The sequence below is a fragment of the Rhinocladiella mackenziei genome, assembly GCF_000835555.1.
Source record: "Rhinocladiella mackenziei CBS 650.93 unplaced genomic scaffold supercont1.6, whole genome shotgun sequence".
Lineage (NCBI taxonomy): Eukaryota > Fungi > Ascomycota > Eurotiomycetes > Chaetothyriales > Herpotrichiellaceae > Rhinocladiella > Rhinocladiella mackenziei.
In genome coordinates this window covers 549,984-566,849 of record NW_013550599.1, presented here as the reverse complement: position 1 = coordinate 566,849, position 16,866 = coordinate 549,984, and the positions used below count along the sequence as shown (strand labels likewise).

Genomic DNA, 16,866 nt, shown 5'->3' with positions numbered 1-16,866 from the left:
TTATTCATTTGGGGTTGAGGGCCAACCCACGTCATGGATAAAATCAAAAGATGGATATCATCAACGACAACTGGGATGACACGGAAGGCTACGAGTCTCCTACGATCGATAACATCCCTAGAGGAGATGATACTGGATTCTCAGATGCTGAGCCATCCACCGTTGATTCTCCTCAATCACATGGACCAGCACTAGCCTCGAGCAAGTTTTACGAACGAAAGTGGAGCCGTCTTTGCCAGCACTATAGCGACCACTACCTCGAATTATTTAAAGCTACCTTCGATCCCAGTGGTGATGACTTCACCAGTGGGAATCTGTCTAGTACTCAGCTAGGAGCAGTTCGGTGGAAGCCTTCGGAAAAAGAAAAATTTTATGACGCACTCTCTCGAAACGGTCGACATGATTTGCATGCCATCTCGAATTTAGTAGCGTCAAAATCAGAAGTCGAAATCAAAGCGTATCTGGACGCCCTACGGGAACAAGAGACCGATCGACAACTCTTTGCACGGCAGGCAAAGAATATCTCGCATGCTGAGATCCCGGCAGCTGTTGAAATTGGCTCGGAATGTGAAGCAGTCCTCGATCAGGCCGCCGAGGCTTTGGCAGCGTTTCAAGAACAATATGACCATGCCGCTGGTCAACGCAGCAATAAGCTTTGGTTGATCGACCATCAGATAGCGGCTGAGCTAGATCAAAAAGCAGATGACGAAGAGGGCGTCAGCGAAACCTCCGACGTGAACAGCGATGAGATCGAGTTGTCGGAGCCTGAAGATACTTGGAGGTTGTTCCATCTCTCGACCTTTCTGGTGCTCAGCGAGCAGTTCTTCATGAACCGAGGCACCGACGGGGCTGACACGTGGAGAAACCTTGCCGAAGACGGTCAACGTCCAGCGCTGACGATGGACGCCGTGAGAGATCTGTATGATACCGTTGTGAATTTCACTCGAATATTGGTCCAATCCTGTCTTTTCATAACGACATCTCGAATCAGATCCTCCACAAGTCTTGTTTATAAGCCCGAAGGAATTGTCAGATCAGAAGATGTCTTGGCCACATTGGATGTGTTGAATGTCAATGCCAGTTCGGACAAATTTTGGAGGGGGATAGCAAGGAGGAATGGGTTGTCAGTAGTGGGGGGTGCTCACGACAAGGGAACTAGCAATAAAGCGGTCATTCCGTACAACGAAGTTGAGGCAATATTAGCCACATCCCAACGGAGGAGGTCGATTTCAGCTATGTCAGAAGATTCAACACGATGTCAAACTGCGTCCGGCGAGTCACTACCTGACCACAAGGCCTTTCTCGATGCTGAGGATATGTCGGCAAGACACGATGTTCGCCGCTCGCCTGAGTCCGTATTCCCCAGTCTCGATAGAGAAGAGGCACTTTCAGCTAGTCTCGACAGCGAGAGCGACACATCCAGCGCCGAATGTGGACCAAGGGCACCAATCTCGAGGCAACAGAGAATCCAAATCCTTGAGGAAGAACAGGACGACTATATGGAGCGCCTGGACCAAGTAGCCCGCAAACAGGAAGAATCACGGCTCCTGCAGTTGCTTGGCATTGAAGGCATCAAAGAGATCAAAAATGAAGAAATGACGAGGCCGGGGATGCGGCCAAAGGAGTTGAGAAAGACTATTCAAGATACTATGGGTTGGCGTGGCGTCTTCCAGGCAGAATGGGAGCGATATGGAGAAGCTTTGCCCACCGAAAGTTTTTCAGAAGTTGAGTCTCGGGCCAAAAGGAGGAAGTTGGATCCAGGCACCGGCTTCATTGAATAATCGGCATGACAAAAGTAGCCGCACACGACGTGTCTCAGTCGGTGATTGGTTCATTACCCCCCTGGGAAGCACAAGCTTTTAAGCTTAACTCGGGAAGCTAACTTGAAGGGCTTAGCTGTCGATCGGAACATTGTATTGGGAAGTTCCAACCACGAGCGATAAACAAAAGCGAAAGCTTCCCATCAAACACTGAGAATCTCCTTGACTGTGCACAATTTTCCAAAAATATTTTTTTCCTTCAAGCGACTGATGTGCGCAAATGATTGAATTCCGACGTACATATTTATTGAGACCTCTCGAACGCGCTTTATTCTCTCGGTACTCTCACGCGCGGACCTATTTTCGGGTCTGGATGAGAACCGATCCAACGCGAACTTGACGCGGTTTTGGTCCGGACAGTGAGTCCACCACACCACCAACATCCTTCATGCTTTGCATTTGAGGACTTCTTGTCCTTCCTTGTCAATTCTCAAACGCAATATTCCTGGCAATATTCCTCTCCACGCATAAATTGCAACATCAGCATCAGAGACCACTCAGGCATATAACCAATATGGGGCTCAGAGAGGTGACATTTGAGGATGAGCGACCTCTGCAGGAAATTGCCGATACTCTGGTAAGGTCGCATAAAATTCTGCTCATTACTGGCGCAGGAATCAGCACAAGTTGCGGTATACCAGTGAGTGTCGCAGGTTCTTACCGTGGTTGAAGGGCTGACCCACGCGAAGGATTTCCGGTCAAAGGACGGCCTCTATAATATCATCCCAGAGCAAGCTACGCTCCCAACACCACCACCATCAGAACCCTCCACACCATCACTGAAACGCACAATGTCTTTTGCCAATGAAGAATTGCCGTCACCGCAATCCTCCACATCCTTCATTTCGAGCCGAACGTCATCCACGAGCATGCCGTCGAAGCTCCGGGGACAGGACTTGTTTGATTCGCGTGTGTTTCACAATCCATCCTCCACGACAATATTCTATCAATTCATTGCCCATCTGCGGGAAAAAATCCGCGGGGAAGTTCGATCCACGAGTTCAGTCCATAAATTTGTCCGCGTCCTCCGCGACGGCGGTCGATTAATGCGATGCTATACCCAGAATATAGACGGACTCGAGTCAAGAGAAGGGCTTGTCACCGATTTAGCATGTGGCAAGGGTAACAAACGACGCTTCATGAAGAAGAATTACGAAGCTCCACGACCTGCACATACTTCCGGGACGGACTTCGATAGTGGGTGTGAAGTGGTCCAACTTCATGGTGATTTGGAGAAACTACGCTGTACCATGTGTTCGACACCATTCGCATGGACCGACGCCGAGACCGAGATCTATTTAGAAGGCGCCGCACCCAAGTGCCCCCAGTGCCAAACGAAAAGCGAGGACAGGCAGGCAACTGGAAAGCGAGGTCTGACGGTAGGATCCCTGCGGCCGAATATAGTGTTGTATGGGGAAGACCACCCGTCAAATACTCTGTTGACGCCTCTGATTCCCTTTGATGCCGGCTGCCAACCTGAAGTCATGATAATCATGGGAACTTCTTTGAAAGTATTCGGGCTGCAGAAGATTGTTCGAGAATTCGCCAAAGCAGTACATGCGCACAAGAATGGCAAAGGACGTGTTATCTTTGTCAACCGGACTCGACCTGCAGAGAGTGTCTGGGAGGGCATCATCGATGACTTTGTGGCCATGGATTGTGACGACTGGGTGGAAGACTTGAAGCATCGTCGACCAGATCTCTGGCTTCGCCAAGGTGACATCGGGCTAGCCGTCAGCAAATCCACGTCGGGCAAAAAAAAGAGGAAATCGATCGGAGGAGAAGCGAGAATCGAGAACCGGCCGATTAAGAAGGCAAAAGTGGTAGTGGAGATTCCCGGCGCTTCTGCGGTGACCGACCAGGGAGCTCCGAGCACCCCTTCAACGAAGCCACTCAAACCGCCTCCCAATTGCCCTGGTAGAGCCATTCTCTCACCGTTGGCTCAAGCGAGACGACCATCGATTTCCCCGTTGTCGAGCCCGGTCCGCCCGGACGACACGGATCCTGCCGCAAACCCAGCCAGACGTAGCACGCCCAAGCGGCCTGCTTTCTCCCCCTTGACACCGGCGAGCAAGCTCAAGATGGGAGTCCTTCGAGACAAGACCGCTGAGCAAGAGTTGTTCGGTAGCAAGCCTGTTCGGGACAATCCAGAAGTACAGGAGTCATCAGACGAAAATGCAGCTGCGGAATCTATGCTCAAGGATGGGAGTAGAAGCACCAACCAACGCCGAGAATCCAGTTTCATAGCACAGATATGGCAACGAGTGCGAGACGGGCACATCTTGTCCTGTTCTCGACCACTAGATGTGTCTGAAGGATCAACGGAAAACGGTGTGATGGAAGTCGATACCCCATCGAGAGGGCCACGAGGGAGGAAGATTGATGTTTTTACAGGTAGAGGATGGAACCAAGAGAAAGTCTGGCTGTAGAGGAGAAGGAGGATGATGGTGTTAGGTATCTAGAAGACCTCAAGTTGTGTTGGGTGCAATTGATGCGCAATATACGGCAAATCTTGGGGGTAACAGCAGCGGGAAGACCAGGAAGAGGCAAGCATCGACGTTGGCGCTTCGTATTCGGCATTCCTCAGCAATGAACGATGATAGCTGGAGGTGTGATTTTCTGTCGTGTTCGAAACACTTCTTACCAAAAAGAACATTCGCCCCAGTGATTTTGTGCCCCGAAGCTTCCCGGCCGAGGCAAAGACACTCCACTCCGCAGTTCCTAACCTGGCGCCCTGCGCCGCGGCACGAATTGTACATTGACTGCCTCTCAAAAAGGTCCCTCTTGACTTAATCTGACTCTTTCTTCCTCATGTTGTCATCCTAGGAGCCTCGCTCTCGCACTCTATCTCTACCCTCTTACACGCATTTCTAACTATCTACAGGACATCGGCCTGCCAACCCGATACATCGGATCTGGATTGGATTATTTCGTCTCTTGGGATTTTTGCGGGGTATCGCCTTTTGACACAGTTCTCTACGTTCAACCGAGAAGAAAAAAGTTCGGCACTTGGACAGGGAGTCTGGGGAATTTTACGGAGGGAGTGAGTGGGCTTTCCTGTGATCTACAACTGCAAGCTACATTTTGTTTGACAAGATTCGTCGCCACGAGGTCTACAGTCGAGTGACCGGTGTGAAAGTCACCGAGGGAAAAAGGAGCCCTTACAAAGACAATCAGCTTCCGCTGTCCCGGAAAATCCGACGAGAGCTAGCAATCATGCAGCCTCCCATCCCCCTCCCGAAGGGGTTCGACTCTGTCGAATCGACAGTTGAAGCTTTCCGTCAGGGCGAGTTCATCGTGGTTCTCGACTCCCAGGATCGTGAGAATGAAGGCGACCTCATCATCGCCGCCGAGGATGTCACCACCGAGAAAATGGCTTTCATGATTCGCCATACCAGCGGATTGATCTGCGCTCCAATTACTTCTTTTCTTGCCGAAAAATTGGCGCTCCCGCAGATGGTGAAGGACAATGAAGATCCTAATCGTACCGCTTACACAATTTCGATCGACTCGAATGATGAGAGCGTCACCACCGGAATCTCGGCCCACGACCGTGCCCTCACCTGTCGCACTCTTGCCAGTTCCAAAGCCACCGAGACCAACTTCAGGAGGCCTGGACATGTGTTCCCTCTTAGGGCGAGAGATGGCGGCGTCCTCGAGCGTACTGGACATACCGAGGCAGCCGTGGAATTTTGTCGACTTGCCGGTAAAGCCAGGGTGGGTGTCATCTGTGAAATGGTCGAAGACGGAGAGCCGGTGCCTGGACAGACAGCCATGAGCGGGCCAGGCATGATGAGAAGAGATGCTTGTCTGGCATTTGGGCAAAAATGGGGACTGAAGGTTTGTACCATTGAGGATTTGGTCGAGTACGTCTCCAAGGAGGCCGAGGAGGAGATATCGAGTAATGGCGTCAATGGATATCATTGATCATCGATCGGATTGTGGGAGTCCGAGGAGCAAGCCGTATGAGACGCTTTATGAGAAATGATTTCTATGTCGATATCATTTTAGTTTTCAGTGCTGAGCAGAAGCCCCAACAGAATCATGATTTCATTTCCAACTTTCAGTACTATTGAATTTTCCACGAGCTTACATTCCGTTCCTTAGTGAGATATCTTATCGTTTCATTATACTGCTGAAAGTGCGGAAGGTGTCGACGAGGTTGGTATCAAGGACTTAGCGGTGCCGTTAGGAAGGGGACCACAAGAGGCACGAGGTGGCTGCGTTTGTCATTATATGTGCTGCGTATCCTGGGGAGATTATATTTGTGTTTCAGTTGATTGGGATGTTCACCGGCGATGGCTTGACTGATAGGGCTTCGTACACTAGTCAATACCGGCCCGCACACCGACTCAATACGTAGATGGCACTTCGGCTGTTGGGCAACTCGTTCCTGGACCGCCGCTGTTCTTACCTCAGCGCTACTGGCGGGTTTAACCATCGCTGTGTGTTCTATTGCACGACTTCACTGTCGTCTCACTCAATCAGATCGTCGGCTCGTACAATGCTCCCCAGAAACATGTTCTCATCACTATCACTTCGAAAGCAAGCCAAAGGGAATAAAGGGGGAACCAAAAATGAAATACATTCTCTGTTCTCAAAAGCAAGAGTGGGAACCTGATCAATAATCTCGCACGATTCTGCCAGAGCGCGTCACAACTTACGCGGCCTCCCACAAGGCGCAGCTCGCAGTTCTGATTTCCGCCAACACAACCAATTTCATCTGTCCACGGAATTCGTATCAACCCAAATTCCAAGCCAGGACAAGACCCGGCTCACTGCGTTTTTAGGCCTGATCAGCGCCTTCCTCTCTGGCCCGTCCCCTGCAGTTACCCGTACAATATATTTACCTAGCCCGTTATGCAGGATGCGGCATCCGGCCCCAGCTTCAGCCTCACGCTAACAAGTGCTTGAGTTCTGACAGGGGAAAAAAAGAAAGACGGTCTGTCATTCGGTATGACTAGACCTATGAGCAGTTCCCGTTCCTCATTCCTTACCTTCTTTATTGTTGGGCTCCTGGCTTGTGTTGGAGAGTCCTCCTTGCAGCAGCACCCCAAACCTCTCTTTTTTATCTCTCCTCTTTTCCTTATACACACTACTTGCGACAGTGCTGTTCGTCCTTTGCTGGTTCATTTTGTCGTTGATTGACCGTCTCGGATATTTGCCTGGTATCGCCCAATATTGCTTACTGCAGTAAGCCTCTCGCTCTACCGACCACTCGACTAGCAAGACTGTTGTTTAGAAATCATTACTTCAAGCTGGACAGATCATTTCACATCTCAGATTCAGTCAGAAAACCCCCAGAAGGACATTTTCGCACCCTACCATCCGAACTCCGACCATTTCGAACGACAAACCTCGACGAAATTGCCAATGGCACCCACCTCCCATCTATTCCCACGCCAGTTCGGTGGCGGCCCAGGCGATCGCGGCGACCGTAATAACGGTGGAGTATCAACCTTAGCAATTGTGGGCGTTGTCATTGCGATCGTCTTCGTCATCGCTGTCGCAGGAATAGTAATCTTCGCCCGAACGCGACGACGCAAGGCCTCTCACACCCACGCCGGCATCAATCTCAACTCGCAAGTCCCGCCCAAGACTGGCCCTACTCCAGGCCAGTATGCTCCTCCACCAGGCAAACCCAACGCATACGGTGGTGGTGACGGTTATCAATCGACTCCCGACCAGCACCAGAGCCTTCTCGGAAACGCAGAGGGTCCAGCGATCGTGACGTGGGACGCGGATCAGGGTGTTGGAAGCACACAGGACGGATTCGGATACAACAATGCGGCCGCAGGCATCCAAAGACCTGCGAGCGTCGCGAGCTTTTCGGCACCCCCTCCTCGATATGAAGAAGCCGCAGCGGCAGGTACATTAGTTGCTGCATCGCAGAGACCCAGAGTCAACTCGGAAAGTGGACTGAGGCCATTGATGCTGGGCCAGGGCGAGGCTGCGAGTTATTATAACACGTCAAGATCTATTGGCGCCGACGAAGAGCCTGAGCGCGGCCGCTCCACCACCAGAGAAGCCAGTGGCAGCAGGAGGCTGAGCGTCGATAATCGCTCCGTTGCTAGCGAGAGGAGACGCAGTGTCTCCCGCTTCAGGGAGGAAGGCATGGTCGACTTAGATGTCTCGTCTTCGCCGGATAAGAGCTGAAGCTGAACTTTTATTTTTATTTCCTTACATAGGCTAGGCTGATGTTGACTTGGGTGAAGGTGTTTTTAATTCGAGATTTCATGGGATTGAGTTTTGGTTTCGGTATGGGTACGGGTATGAATCACGGATCACAGAGCAAAGATTCATTCGGTATGTGTCAAGAGATTCTCGCGTGTTCTCACTTGTACAGAGAATAATGGAAAATTCCAAAACCCTGCTTAGGGGATGGGGGTTCGTCAACCAAGCACAATTAGATTGCGAGATTTCATGAATCTGAACTTGAACCTGTATGACTCGAACGCAGTAAATCCTCCAGAACTCCAACTCCCTGTTTTTCCTCTCCCCCTAGCTTCAGGGGTTCTGATTCACACGGTATTCTCATAAAATTAGGCTTGGTAAGATATCATGTTCTTTTCCCTATCCATAAGAGTGACATAATTTTTGTTGGGGGGGTTTCATATCGTCTCATCGCTAACGCATATGTTGCCGAGTGTCGCCTATTTCCCACCCTGGGGCCTTCTCTCCGAGTAATCTCTGAACAAGCCCTGCATATGCACGTTTGTAATCTTCTGCCCGCGGCGAACCTTCTTCTTCTCCTTCTTCGGCTTCGCCACGACGTCTGGTCGCGCGGGCTCGCCTGTAGATTTGTGGTTCATCCTTCGCAACTCTTTGATCGTGTCCTCGACCGAAGGTAAGGCGACTTGTGACCAAATGTCCTTGAACTCTTGGTCCAGAGGCGCATCGAGTGTCGGGTCATCTATCCACACCATGCGTGGGTGATGGTCTTTTTTGTTCCGGATCACAAGGAGCCTGTGCTCAGCTTCGAGTCGGTCGATGGTCTCTTCTACATCATTCCATCCATCCTTCAACTCCCGCACGTTGATTCCCAGTGCCGACTCCTGGTTTTGCAGGAACTTCAGCAGGCCGTCGGCCGAGGCAATGTTGTGTAGCGGTTTGAACGTGTAGCTGTCCGTCGTTGCATCGTAGCTGACTCGAGGATTCACCTGGAGAAAGCGCCTAAATAGCTCGGTCTGCTCTTCGCTGCGTTTATGCGCTGGCAGCACGAATGCAACGAGGTCATCCCAGCTGATGCTTTCAGGGAATTTCTCTTTGAGTCGATCCGCGGCGTAAACGACGTTAGTCCGCGCATCGCTGCCGGCAGCAGATGTGGGGTTTGGGTAGAGGGCAGACATGCTTGACGGAAGTGGTTTTGGGGAGAGTCTTCCGGGGTTGCAGATGAGGGTTTAGTTCATCGTGCGAACAAAGGAAGACCGACGGCGGGCTTGACCAGTCGAATAAACCGAGTTCGTGAGGACTCAAGTTGAATTCGATTGCAATTAATCGGAGCTAATAAGATGGATAGCTGAAGTGCAGGACGGTAAACGCATGTGCGAGCGATGGCGGGATGTCTTCGCTCAGCAAAATGGCAGGTAAAGCGAACCCTTATTTAAGCTTAAATTAGGCTTTGGCTGCCTACGAACCGAGCGTTCAAACCTCCAAACGCTGGTTGAAGGCTGGAGGGAACTAGCCACTAACACAAGTCACGTTTTCTTTCATCACTCGCTGCTGCCCGCGCTGGCCTGTGTTTAGACATTTCCAACCCGCCACTCCTTGATACTCTCATTTCCACCACATCTTCATCCCATCTTCTCTCGCGTAATGACTCTCTTTGCGCCATGGTGAGAGGAACTGGGAGACTCTTTATTTCTCCTTAGAAGTTGTCGCGTTTGTGGTGGACGCCATCTTAAACTCACTCCGCCATTGTCCTTGTCCATCGCACCGACACATCCTCTATCCATTCAACCACCATGGCCACCGAACTCGATGTTCGTGCCATTTCGGCCTTCTCATCCCTTCCCGAAACTTCAATTACGTCGCTGCTCGACGCACCCACCGCTGAGCTTGTCGGCTCACTTCTTCACGGTATTGGGTCCAAAGTGAAAGAGTATGAACAAAACAAGTCACAGAAGGTCAAATTAGAGGTGGAACTTGAGACGGTCGTCCGAACGAATGAATCTAAAACCAAAGTTCTTCAGAATTCGCGAGATAAGGCGCTTGCAGAGTCAAGTAAATTACGCGTTGACTTGCAGACTTCGGGTTGGTGTTAATATCCCCTACTACCTATGAATCTTGACTGACGCGCTTAACAGAGAATACACGATCAAGATTAGAATCTGAATTAGAGCACTTGCGCTCCATGACCGCCAACGAAAATTCGGAAACAAATTCTCTCAGATCCCGCATTACTTCTCTCGAGGCTTCCAATCGCGATACCTTGGCTCTCCTTGAATCAAAGACAACAGCATATGAAAATCTATCTCAAGAACTCTCGGGACAGCATCAAAAGGCTTCGGAATTACGAAAACAGATTACGGCGCTGGAGCAGTCTGTTCAATCTGCCAATGCCACCGTTGCCACGGCGAAATTCAAAGAGCAAAGCCTTTTGCAAGAGGTGGAGATGTTGAAGAAGAACAATGAGTGGCTCGAGAATGAGAGGAAGATCAAAGCAGATGAGCACACGAACTTCCGCAAGGAGAAGAACGCCCGAATTTCAGAGCTGTCTCGGTCAAACGAGCAATACATCTCTGAAGCCGAGACTCTGAGAAGGTCAGAAAACTCTCTTAAACTGCGCCTGGAAGAGTTGAATGTCAAATTCGAAGAGAAACTGGAGGAGGTACAGAAGATGCGAGAGGACAAGATTTCTGCCGAGGACGCATCTAGAATCGAACTTGAAAGTGTCACCCGACTTGCCGACTTGCAGGCAACCTCTGCGGAAACTGCTAAACAGCGTGTCCAAGAACTCTCCACCGCTCTGGAGGAAGCTCGAGAAGAAGCTGCAGAAGAAATCGGTGCCATCCGAGCAGAAATCGAAACCGAGCATAACGATCGAATTGCTGCGGAAGAACGCGTTGCTGAACTGGAAAAGGCTCTGGAGCAAACAACGAATGAACTGGAACAAGCGCGGGCAAGACCGAGTACTCCTCAAAGGCCGACCAACGGCTCTGGAATCAGCACACCTCTTCGACCTGGAACTCCTAGTGGAATCTTCTCTCCATCCAGTGTATCGCGACCCAAGTCTCACATGACAATGACTCAACTCTTCACAGACTACAAGAAGTTAGAAAGTCAACTGGCTAGCGAGAAACGTGCAAATGAACAACTGCGCGAGAATCTCGATGCCATGGTCGAAGAGCTCGAGAACGATAAGCCGGAAATTGAGGAATTGCGCATGGACCACGATCGGTTGCAGAGTGAAGTCGTCGAAATGTCTTCAATTGTCGACAAAGCCAACGCCGATCGAGAGGCTGCCGTCAAGGAACTGAGGACTCTGCAGGGACAACTTGACAGTAAATCGAAAGCAGTCGAGGTCCTGGAACAACAGCTTCGAGATGTGGGCTCTCAACTCCGATTTGTCCTCATCGAATTACATGTTCGTGAACAAGGCGGCCGTATGACACGGGAGGAATTCGACGAGCTTGAGAGGCAAGCAAGTGAAGCGATGGCCCAAGATATGGCAAGTCTCTCCGAGACCCAGAGAGTCATTAATGAGCGTTTGATCGTTTACAAGAGCATCGCGGAAATGCAACAACAAAATCAAAATCAGCTGGTAACGATACGCAACTTGACCAGAGAACTTGAAAGCAACCTGGCCAATGAAAAAGATCAGCAGAATCATGCGCTCAAGGAAGAACTTGAACAGGCTCGTGCGCAGATATCTGCATATCAGGACGAGTTGAGAACCATGGTAGCTCAAACCAAGAGTTTCGTCAAAGAGAGGGATATGTTTCGAAATATGCTCACTAGACGAGGTCACTTGCCTGGTCAAGTTCAGCCAAATGACTTCTCACGATCATTACCCGTACCCGGAGGCGAATCTCCTGCTGGATCTGTTACTGGCGGCGAATCTGATTATGCCAAATTACTCAAGGATTTACAACATCACTTCGATACATATCGACAGGAAGCTTCAACTGATCGTACCGCACTGAAGAGTCAGGTCGATGAATTGAGTAGGAAGAACTCTCAGGTGCAGGCCGAGATAAGTCGGACCTTGGGACAACTAACCGCTGCCAATCAACGTTATGAGATGCTCCAGGCAAACTACAATTCATTGAAGACCGAGAATGGTGAAATCCAGAAGAGATCTTGGGCTGCTATGGAGAATGCCACCAAACAAGAGCTAAAGACCCAGCAAGTTGCCGAGGAACTCGTTGAAGCACGTGGTCTTCTTGATAGTCTGCGTCGCGACTCTGCCAATCTCAAAGCCGAAAAGGACCTATGGAAGAGTGTGGAGAGACGACTGATTGAAGACAACGAATCGCTACGCAACGAACGGGTTCGATTGGACCAACTGAATGCTAGCCTGCAAACTATCATCAACGAACGTGAGCAGACTGATGCAGACAGCCGACGTCGTTTGCAGGCGCAAGCGGAGTCGTTAGAATCTGAACTTCAATCCGTCAAGAGGAAGCTGAATGATGAGATCGAGGAGAGTAAAAAAGCCACACTTCGGCGAGAATATGAGCAGGTGCAGAGCCAGAAGAGAATTGACGACTTGGTGACTAGTCTGAGCACGGCCAAAGAGGAGCTTGCATCTGCGAAGACGGGCAGGGATCATCTTCAGGCTAGAGTCGACGAGCTCATGGTGGAACTTCGCTCTGCGGAAGAACGCCTGGAAGTCCTGACTAAACCTCCCGAGTCCACAAATGAACCAAATAGAAGTGAAGAGACTTCTCTGTCCCGAGAGCAAGAATTGGCCGTGGAGGTTTCTGAGTTGAAGCGTGATCTTGATTTGAAGGTCTCCGAACTCGAGAGAGCTAATGAACAGGTCGAGGTGTATAAGAACATCAGTCAGTCGAGCGAAGAACGTTTGCAGGAGCTGAGCGAGACAAATGATCAATATCGGGACGAGACAGAAGCTCTGTTGGCAGAGAAGGAGGCCAAGATCAAAGATCTTGAACAGCGCATCGAAGACATTTCATCCGAGCTTAACACTACGAACACCGAACTTTCCCGATTACGAGATGAACAGGCAGAGGCAGGTCGAAAACTCGACGAACAGAAGTCCGGCTTCGAAGCTGAGATTGAGCGTCTCAAAGAAGAAGCGGAAAAGAATGCCGAGCAAGCCCAGTTCAACCTCGAAGCCTCAAAGGTTCAAGCACAGATCGCAACCGAAGCTCAACAAAACTACGAAAACGAGCTTCTCAAGCATGCTGAGGCAGCCAAGAATTTGCACACTGTCCGGGAAGAAGCGAATCAACTCAAGCTGGAGATGGTTGATCTGCGGACGCAAGCAGAGACCTCAAAAGCGGATCTGCAACAGAAGCAAACCAGCTGGGATGATATGAAGGAGCGATATGAAAAAGAGCTTTCAGACTTGAAGAAGCGACGTGAAGAAGTGGTGCAGCAGAATAATCTGCTACATGGGCAACTTGAAAGTGTCACTCAGCAGATTACAGCATTGCAACGTGACCGTGCTGCTCTGACAGAGGGAAGCACGGGGGAAACTCCAGGACAACCGTCTGCGGAACTCGACAAGCTGCAAGAGGTTATAACATACCTTCGTCGGGAAAAAGATATTGTGGAGGTCCAGTACCAATTGTCAGTGCAAGAGGCGAAGAGACTCCGACAACAACTCGAGTTTGCTCAATCGCAATTGGACGAAACACGCCTGAAACTCGACCAGCAACGCCGTGCCGAGGCCGACGCTGAGCGAAATGCCTTGAGCCACAACAAACTCATGGACACTTTGAATGAGTTGAACCTCTTCCGGGAAAGCAGCGTTACTCTACGTGCAGAGAACAAACAAGTAACCCAGGCACTCGCTGGAAAGTCGCAGCGTGTTGAAGAGCTCGAAGGCCAAATTCAGTCCCTGCAAGCCCGCGTTACTGAGCTCGAGAATCTGGTTGAACTTCGAGAAGGCGAGCTGAAGTTGAGTCAAGAAGACCGAGATCACTGGCAACAACGTACTCAAAATATCCTCTCGAAATATGATCGAGTGGATCCCGCAGAATTGGAAGCACTGAAAGACAAGATCAGCAGCCTCGAGACCGATCGTGATGAGGTTCGGAGCGAGCTGGAGAAAGCTGTTGCTGAACGTGACGATGCACGCAAAGCACTGCAAGAACAGATCGATCAGACTCAGGCGGCAATTGAAACCGCCAAAGGCGAACAGAAGACGAGACTTGAAACTCAATTCAAAGACGTTTTGAGAAAGAATAGGGTCGTCTTAGGCGAGAGGAAGGCTGAGCTGGATGCTGCGCTCGCTGAGAAGGCAGCTTTGGAAGCTGAACTTGAGTCCGTGAGGGAACAAGTGGCTGCCGCCCAAGCACAGAATTCTTCAACCGCCGCCGCGCAAGTCAACGGTGAGCCTGAGCCAACCACAGAGGAGGCTCCTCCCCCCGACGCCACTGCGGATACCGAAGTCTCTGGATTGGAGGTTAAAGTAAGGGAGCTGGAGAGCTCTCTAGCCGACAAGGAGAAAGAACTTGACGAGCTCAGATCCACTCAAGAAGAAAAGTTCAAAACCAGGGTTGCCGCGATGGAGAAGATTCTGAACAACCGTCTATCTGAATTTAAGGGTCAGGCCCAACAAGCAAAAGCTGCTGCTTTACAGGAACTCACAGAGAAACTCAATGCTCAACACCAGCAAGAATTAGAAGCTCTGAGGGCCGGCTCTGTCCCTGTTTCTCCCCAGGTGCAGAAAGCAAGCGAAGGCACTGCTGAACCGGCCGCGACTGTCAACGCCGGCGACATTTCTGATGAAGTGTTGCTGGCGTTACCGGATGACAAGGCCAAGCTACTTGTGGCGAAACATGAAACCATTCGGAGAATTATGACCAACAATATCAGAAATCGGGTGGAGAGAGAGAAGGAAACTCTTCGAACAGAAATCATGCAAGAACTTGGTTCTCAGGGTAATGCAGCTAGCCCAGAACAAGCCGCAGAACTGGAACAAAGGCTCAATGCCGAGAAAGAAACCATCATTCAACAGAAAGAATCAGAGTTCAGGACTGAAAAGGAGGCTCTTATCAAACAGTATGAAGAAAACTTGGCACGGGAAAAACAAGCCTTGATCATCAAGCACCAGGAAGACCTAGATTCTCAGAGGCTTCGATTTGATCAAGAATCAGAGAAAAAGATCCAAGAACAAATCAAGATTGCAGAGCAGATGGCGGAAAAGCGTGGCACTGTGAAACTCAATATGGCACAGAGCAGAGCATCAGTGGCTACGGCGAAGCTTGATGTGGTGAAGAAAGCTGCAGAAGAAACCCCTAGCAAGCCAGTCAACGAGGTATGGGACGCTGCCAAAGATGCAAAACCTCCTCCGGCTCCAAAACCGACTGCTGCTGCTGCGCCGGCACAATCACATGCGGCACCAGAATCAGAAAACAAGCCGAACGGTGCTTCTGAGCCTCAGACCATTCCACCTCAGTCATCAGAACCGTCCAACGAGAAACCGGCTCAGCAATATGGACCTCACGTGGCTTCTGCTGAATCGGCGAAACCGTCAACAACCCAAGGTGCTGCATTGATTCGTCAACTGGAGTCTAGCATTCCACGAGGCGGATCCACACGTGGTATCCGTGGCAGCGGTATTCCGCGAGGTCGTGGAGCTCCTCGAGGTCGAGGTGGAGCACCCAATGCACATGCAGGTATTCCTGCACAAACAGGTCGCGGTGGAGGGCAAACTGGAGGACAAGGCAGCCCAAGTCGTGGAGGATTGAACCCTCAGGCAGCTCAATTCACTCCAGGAGGTAATAAGCGAGCTCGTGAGGATGGTGAAATGGCAGATGGAGGAGGTCAGGGAAAGAGAATTCGCAATGAAGGCTCTGCGGCATAGACTTTGAGTTACATTTTTCATTTGTTTCCGGTGATCAGGGGTTCTCTGGACCACTTTATTGGCATGGCGATGGTATGGTTTCGTTCACGGGTTGCTTGTGCATTTACAGAAAAGAAATGGGCACGGGTTGCAAAGCATCAGGGCTACAGAGTCATGGAATTAGTTACTATGTACCACAAACAATTCAATGGAGACAGACTTGCCTAAGAGCGAGCGCATGACTCGGAGATCTGTTACCTTTAATCTGCACCCGATATTTCTTAATTTAATCTCCCTTTCCGCCTCTGGCCGGTCCACCTTCGATTCTATCATTTCAACCAGTGCGAACAAGCTCTCCTTCCGATTTTTTATCTACTTTTGGGGGATACATGATGACCTCTCCTACCGCTCCGTAATCGTGCTTGTGTCCGCACCCCATCATCTCTATGCCTCGTGAGGCAAACGCGACCACAAAGGCCAGGGGACTTACCTGACTCACGAGAGACCGCAACTGGTCGGTGGCCGGGTTTGTTGTCTCCCTCTGCCAAAATTTGGGAACTCATAATGCGGCGTTTGGAATTCCTCTTCCCCTTCCTTGTCAAAAACTCTGGCTTATCGCATCAAGAGAGTGTATGGCTGAAGCAGCAGCATCTCTGATCGGCATAGCAAGCTTCGCCGTGCAGCTGACCTCGACACTCTATCAATTTGAAGCATCTACTTCATCGACCAAAGGGCAAACTGATTATATCGGTCACCATGTTACACTTTACGGAGATGTGCTGCAGCTCTTGGGTCGGCGTGTCGGTGACGATGAACCAATCCATTCGACCAAAGCACTCGACCTCGTCGATGAGATATGTGACCAGTCTCACGATCTCTTTTGCCGAATCAGAAGCCTTCTACCGGGCCAATACGTATAGACTATCATCCCAGTAGCGAGTATTATATAAGCAAGGCTGAGAATCGCCAGTGATGCCAAGCCAAGCCATCCGCTCCGCCGCCTAAGAACTCGACCGCAGCCACAGTTGGGAATATCTGGCCTCACCCGCAGTCATTCATCTTTCCTCG

The 16,866-nt window shown here is 50.5% G+C and overlaps 6 protein-coding genes across 6 annotated transcripts; 5 read left to right on the top strand and 1 right to left on the bottom strand.

Moving 5' to 3' along the window:
• Positions 1 to 50: 50 nt before the first annotated feature.
• Z518_08009 (uncharacterized protein) lies at positions 51 to 1,781 on the top strand (the record flags this gene model as incomplete). The annotated part of the gene is made up of 1 exon (XM_013413752.1): positions 51 to 1,781. One exon carries the CDS (start codon positions 51 to 53, stop codon positions 1,779 to 1,781), a length of 1,731 nt encoding a protein of 576 aa, XP_013269206.1.
• A 553-nt stretch (positions 1,782 to 2,334) lies between these two features.
• Z518_08008 (uncharacterized protein) lies at positions 2,335 to 4,249 on the top strand (the record flags this gene model as incomplete). Its single annotated transcript, XM_013413751.1, has 2 exons — positions 2,335 to 2,460; positions 2,510 to 4,249. 2 exons carry the CDS (start codon positions 2,335 to 2,337, stop codon positions 4,247 to 4,249), a joined length of 1,866 nt encoding a protein of 621 aa, XP_013269205.1.
• A 787-nt stretch (positions 4,250 to 5,036) lies between these two features.
• On the top strand, positions 5,037 to 5,747 carry Z518_08007 (3,4-dihydroxy-2-butanone-4-phosphate synthase; the record flags this gene model as incomplete). Its single annotated transcript, XM_013413750.1, has 1 exon — positions 5,037 to 5,747. One exon carries the CDS (start codon positions 5,037 to 5,039, stop codon positions 5,745 to 5,747), a length of 711 nt encoding a protein of 236 aa, XP_013269204.1.
• A 1,446-nt stretch (positions 5,748 to 7,193) lies between these two features.
• On the top strand, positions 7,194 to 7,976 carry Z518_08006 (uncharacterized protein; the record flags this gene model as incomplete). The annotated part of the gene is made up of 1 exon (XM_013413749.1): positions 7,194 to 7,976. One exon carries the CDS (start codon positions 7,194 to 7,196, stop codon positions 7,974 to 7,976), a length of 783 nt encoding a protein of 260 aa, XP_013269203.1.
• Positions 7,977 to 8,473: 497 nt separating this feature from the next.
• Positions 8,474 to 9,169, bottom strand: Z518_08005 (uncharacterized protein; the record flags this gene model as incomplete). The annotated part of the gene is made up of 1 exon (XM_013413748.1): positions 8,474 to 9,169. The coding sequence occupies one exon, from the start codon at positions 9,167 to 9,169 to the stop codon at positions 8,474 to 8,476; it is 696 nt and encodes a 231-aa protein (XP_013269202.1).
• Positions 9,170 to 9,784: 615 nt separating this feature from the next.
• Positions 9,785 to 15,819, top strand: Z518_08004 (uncharacterized protein; the record flags this gene model as incomplete). The annotated part of the gene is made up of 2 exons (XM_013413747.1): positions 9,785 to 10,073; positions 10,127 to 15,819. 2 exons carry the CDS (start codon positions 9,785 to 9,787, stop codon positions 15,817 to 15,819), a joined length of 5,982 nt encoding a protein of 1,993 aa, XP_013269201.1.
• Positions 15,820 to 16,866: the final 1,047 nt, after the last annotated feature.